The sequence below is a fragment of the Nanorana parkeri genome, unplaced genomic scaffold, assembly GCF_000935625.1.
Source record: "Nanorana parkeri isolate BGI_ZX_2015 unplaced genomic scaffold, ASM93562v1 scaffold323, whole genome shotgun sequence".
Classification (NCBI taxonomy): Eukaryota; Metazoa; Chordata; class Amphibia; order Anura; family Dicroglossidae; genus Nanorana; species Nanorana parkeri.
Genome location: NW_017306591.1, coordinates 116,564 through 122,612, shown reverse-complemented (window position 1 = coordinate 122,612; position 6,049 = coordinate 116,564). Strand labels below are relative to the sequence as shown.

General features: G+C 46.9%; 1 protein-coding gene across 1 annotated transcript in view; it reads right to left on the bottom strand.

Annotated features, from left to right (window-relative positions):
- Nucleotides 1-6,049, bottom strand: part of UBR4 (ubiquitin protein ligase E3 component n-recognin 4) — a 103,213-nt gene that overhangs the window by 63,563 nt on the left and 33,601 nt on the right. The window contains 6 exon segments of the mRNA XM_018558168.1: nt 325-472; nt 1,319-1,389; nt 2,148-2,339; nt 4,865-4,928; nt 5,492-5,680; nt 5,767-5,965. Coding sequence (XP_018413670.1) covers nt 325-472; nt 1,319-1,389; nt 2,148-2,339; nt 4,865-4,928; nt 5,492-5,680; nt 5,767-5,965 — 863 coding nt within the window.

Genomic DNA, 6,049 nt, shown 5'->3' with positions numbered 1-6,049 from the left:
ACAGTGTTGGGATCCTTCCCGGCGGCGGCGGTCTCAGTATACCGCGAGCTGTAGCTCTCTATATACTGAACTTTGGGTGACGGGAGGACGCTGGTTTATGTCCTCTTGTGACCCTTAGGAGAACTATGGGGAAAAACACTTACCCCCATAGTTCTCCTTTAAGTATAAAATGGAGCCCAGCAGCAGGTTGGGCCATAGGACTTACCACAATGCGGGCGCTAAAGGTCCCATCATACCCTTCTCAGCAGAAGGCCAGACTGCTTGCATGTTCTTGCAGATTCCCTGGTGTTCCTCGCCCAATTCTACACAGAAATTAACACTCACCAGGCAGCTGCCATCTTCCTTGGCTCCGCAGTCACAGAAGAAGGAGCCGTATTTGGCATAGGAAATCTCGTGGTCCTTGTGGCAGACCTTGGCACAGACGGTGCAGACACCTACGCCATCTACCATCTTACAGGTGTGACAGTGATACCTGCAGACAGACAGCAAAGTGTCAGAACACCAGGAATAAACATCGACTAGTCACGGCATGTACACTCCATCGTACTAGTGATCAGCTGAGGACTACAGAATAAATCTGAAACTGTGAAAGAAGTGTGCTTGTCCCCGGTGTGGTCTTACATCAAAGAGGCTTGACTGTGGTAGATGGATTGCCTGCTGAACAGGAAAACATCTATACGTACAGAACTGGGGATGGAGCACACGAGGGCAACAGTAACCGAATAAGGGATAGAAGAGTGGAAGAAATGCAAAGGAAGAGTAGTGCGGACAGTGGTCTCAGTCTGGAGAGGATAAGGAGGAAGGAAATGAAAGCGAAGTGCTAATCCATGCTGTAGCCCTAAGCCTGGGTTCACACCTAGGCATATCGAATATGCGGCCGCCTGAGGGCGCTGCGGGTGAGGGCGGAAAAAACAGGGCATTTTGACGAGTACTCGTACTTGTCAAAATGCCCCGATGCCTGCGCTATGTTTTGTTTTTTCTTCACTTACCTTCGGTGCGGGAGAGCAGCGGCGAGTCAGCGCTGGGCCGGTGGGAGGAGCTCCAGGTGGGGGTCCTAAAACGCGCGATTCACGGTAAAAAAAAAAAAACGTTTCCGAGGGCTACCTGGCTGTATCCCAATGGATACGCGCGGCAAATACGCCCCAGTACGCCCAGGTGGGAGCCATGCCCATAGGCAATCATTGGTTTTCACGCGTTGAGCGTTTTACAGAGCGTAGGAACGCGCTGTATCACGCCCAGGTGTGAACCGGGCCTAAAGTCTAACCATTGGGGGTTACAGTGTGGAGACCATTCCGCCATATTTGTTATACAGACTCACCAATGTTGGTTCATGAACTCTTTCTGTGTGATGGTGAAGGTGCACAGCTTGTTACACAGAGAATCTTCATCCTGAAATCGTACAGAAAATGTAAATCCCGTCATAAGCCGCTCTTTCCAAGGATGTAATTGATGCACATTGCAGATACGCTGCCCTATTCGCCAAACTACTAATGTGTAAAAGGGTCCCCTACGTGTTCCTACACCCGAAATCAAAAATGTCATATATTACCGCTTAACAGACCTTAGATGTGATGGCTGCTTTCAGTTCCATGTTTCAGTCTTATTACTTTCTATTTTCACCTGGTGATTCTGCCAGTAATACACTTCCTGTTCTAGGGTGACAACACTCACAATGCTGTATCTCTGACATGATCACAGAACATCTCCTACCCTCAACTCCATAATATAGGAAGGGAGGATGTTCTGCACTCCATAGAGACAGCTGGGGAAAATGTAATGGATACGAGTGCAGCACAGGAGGTTACCAGCGCGCTGGATTTCTGGCAAGATGAAGAGGTATTTTTTGCTCCAACTGAACAGATAAAAAACACTTTTAATGGCACATTTAACAGACCAAAAGGGAGCAAAAAAAAAGTTAACAGTATGGTTTAACGTACACCAACAGAAGCATGAACTTGCTGTAAAAAAAAAAACCCTTGCAGTATTATGATCTGGTAGGCCGATTATCTGAGGGTATAGGGGATTCCAGGGTGAGATCTCACTTACAAAGTCTTTGTTCCTGCCCATCAAGGATGTTAAGATGTTCCTGCCTACCCTCAAATGTTTAACTAGGTGTTGCCGAGCGGCATACAAATTTGACAACTTACAGAGTCTTCAGCCTGCGAATCATCCTCTTCAACCGCAAGCTCTTCCACCCAGTCTGAGTCCACCTCGATCGCTCGCTCCTCTCCATCCACCGGCATGTGGCAGTGGCCCTGTCCTGCGCTGTGGCTTAAGGCGTTGGTAACATCGGCCAGGTAGGAGACAATGTGACACGTGCATTCCAGGACAGTGACGTGCTAAATGGATTACAGAAACGTTACATGGCAAATCTTTCCATCTTACTACAGCCGGGGTGGACAAAACAAAGAAGCCAAGCTAGCCATCGCCTTAACTATTCTGGTCCCTGGCTGCTAAAGCCTTATACACCATAAGCTATAACGTGTCACATTTAAACTGAAGGGCATCACTTAAGGCAAGATTTTTATTTTAGCAGCCTAAGGCCCCGTTCACATATAGCGACATACCTTTTGCAGCGGATCCGCACGGCCGGGATAGCGCGACTTTCGGGGCGACGATCCAGCGACGGTAGCGCGACCTTCCCCGTCGGGCTCCATAGAAAAAAAGTAAAATCGCGCAAAATCCGCCGAAAAAAGGGTCCGGTAGAAGCGACTTGCGACCGCGACGAGCGACGCGCGACATGGAGTTAAGACAGCTCCATTGAATAACATTGGCCGGCAACTTCTCGCGATATCGCGCGGCAAAAATGCGCGATATCGCGGCGGAAATCGCGCGACAATTCGCTATATGTGAACGGGGCCCAAAGCGGCTTTTATGAAACCCTTGGCAATGCTACATAGAGATATTAACCAGTTGACATCCGCGGTGTTAAACCCCCTTCCCATCCAGGCCATTTTTCAGTATTCAGCGCTGCGGTACTTTGACTGACATTAATTCCGTCATGCAGCGCTGTACTGAAATGAATTTTATACCATTTTTTAGGGACAGATAGAGCCTTCTTTTGGTGGTATTTATTCACCACTGGGGGTTTTATTTTTTACTATATTAAGGAAAAATTACCGAAATATATATCTATATCTCTCTATCTATCTAGATAGATAGAGATAGATAGATCTATATCTCGATAGATAGAGAGATATTATATCTCTCTATATATCTATCTATATATATATCTATATATCTATCTATATTTTTGCACTTATTGTTATTGCTATTATATAGGGGGATAACAATCCCCCTATATAATAGCAAAGGCACACTGACAGGTCCTCTTTATGGAGACATTAGGGGTCTCTAGGACCCCTGTCACCTGGGGACCCCAAAAGAAGCTGATGAAGCAGAGATCTGCTTCATCAGCTTCTTTTCTCTGGCTATAGCAGCCAGGTGACCCTAAGGTGAATGCGGAAGTGATGTAATACACATCACTTCTGCATTCACAGCCCGGAGGCAGATCAGCAAGGAGCCGTCTATATGTGCTTGAAAAAACGAGCACATATAGACGATCGGCGGGCTATGGAGCCGCCGATTGTCTATGTGTGAAACACCCGGTAACAGGTGTTTGCATTGGTCGGGTCTTTTCTGCCCGTGCGCGCCCGCTAGGTGGCGCGCGCGAGCAGAAATAAAAATGCCGTCCGGATACGGCAACCCACCAATGCTGCAGTGCCGTCTGTCCGTTTTTTTACAACGGGCGGACGGCAATTGGTTAAAGGGCAACTAGGGTTGGGTTCACATTTAATTCATATTTTTTTTTAATTTAAAGAGCGAGCCCAGGAGAGAAGCTTGCTCTGAGGCTCCCTTTATCTGATGGAAACCTTCAACATCTGATAGGTGGGGGAATCCCTGCTCTGACAGCTCACCGAGTCCTGGAAACTAGCAGCTTCTTACAGCACAGCTGAACAGTAATCACGGTACTAATGTGAAGACAAGACAACAGTGCCACCTGCTGGCCAGACAGAAGACTACACAACAGATCCAGATTTACTTTCTATCCAATAAACAACAAAAAAAAGTTATATATATAAGAAAGGTATCATTGCACACTGCAATACTGCGTTGTCTTTTTTGACATCTTGTCTACTGGACTAATACGGCTTACCCATTTATATTGCACTATATGTATACATATATACGTATTGCTTCTGACCCGAAGGAGAGAGGTTCACTCTCGAAAGCTTGTCTTTTATATATTTTGTTAGTCCAATAAGAAAGGTATCATCGCACACTGCAATACTGCGTTTTTGTCTTTTTTGAGAATATATATATTTTTTTTTTATTTATTAGGGATGCACAGATACTTTTCGAGTACCAGTGCAGATACTTGGCATTTTCATAAGAACTCCCCGGGTTGCAGCGGTTGCAGCCAGGACCGGGCTCTGGCACTCCACCACTGTCCTGAAATCATCAGTCTGTATTGTTTTAGAAAAACGGTCACATGACAAAACAAAAACGTATCAGTACTCGTACTCTTAAAACTGGTATCTGTGCATCACTTTATTTATAAAAACAAAATCGTACATTAAAACAGAGATGTAGAAATCCCGGGAGCTCTCACTGCGACGTTACACATGACAGCTGTCTCCTAACTTTTGGAATTTTTCTCTAGTGTAGTCTTGGAGCTCAAAAGTATCGGTACATGTACTCGTACCGAGTACTGTACTTGGTATCTGTGCAACCCTAGTATATATATTCCTAATCCCAATAAACCCTATATATCCCCATCACTGGCTGGCTGTATATTTGAAGCCTGCTGAATGCTTAAAACATCTATAAGAGAATACAATACTGCCCACACAATGTAATTTACCTTTCCTTGCATGACATTGTTGTTCAGCTTTTCAATCACATTCTTCTGAGACAGATACTTCTTGCTGGAAGAAACATATTAGGGGTTACAGGCCGATTCTGGACCTATTCTACATCTAGAACAAACGCTATACAGCCAAAAGTATGTGGTCATCCTCCCAAAATGAGTTGGGGTGTTTCCGGTAAAGGGTTCTGTTCATGTTAGAACATACAAAGACATTGTAGACAATTGCGCTCTCCCCACCTTGTGGTCACAGTTTGGTGAAGACCCTTTTCTGTTCCACCATGACTGCCCCCTGTGTACAAAGCCAGCTCCATACAGACATGGTGGGACCGGTTTGGTGCGGAGGAGCACAGGTGCCATGCACAGAGCCCGGACCTCAACTCTACAGAGCACCTTTGGAATGCCAATTGTGAGCCAGGTCTGCTCATTCATCATCAGTACCTGACCTCACAAATGAACACAAATTCCCACAGACACTCGGAAAGATTGTGGAAAGTCTTCCTAGAAAGATGAAGGATGTTGTAGACACGAAGGAAGGCAACTCCATATTAATGGCCAGCAAGCTCATAATGGTCAGGTGTCCACAGACTTGTGGCCATATAGCGTAATGTCCGATACACTCACCATCTTGCCAGCCAGTCCATGGCAGCGTAGTGTAGCTGGAGATGACCAGCACCTTGTCCAGCACTTGCCAGGGTAGCCATCACAACCATCAGCTCTGGGAATCCCGTGCCATCACCATTGGCAAGCAGCTCAGTGGCCATGGGGATGAGGGTACTGAGGAGCACTGTGCACACACCTTCTCCAACTTGGCTGCAAGGAACAAACATCACAAGTATGAGCGGAGGAAACCTCCGGCACAAGATGAAGGACAGATTGTGCCGGTCGGGTTCTCTCACCTGTTCTCTCGTACGATGTAAGCGGTGAGCAGCTGCAGCAGCTGTCGGTTCTCCTGGACAATCTCGGCCTGGTCGGAGTCTTTGGGAGGCGGAGTGGTCATACGGACAAGCCAGGACTGTAACTGGGAAGGCTCCACGCAAGCAAGCTGAGCTATCGTCCCGCAAAGATGCAACAGGCTGGGGCTCGGGTTCTTCTCCGCTGCAGCAGGAGAAGAGATGACTTAGAGACAGAAGATCACAGGCCACATTCTATTTGGACACAGGCTACCATCCCCCCCTCCCC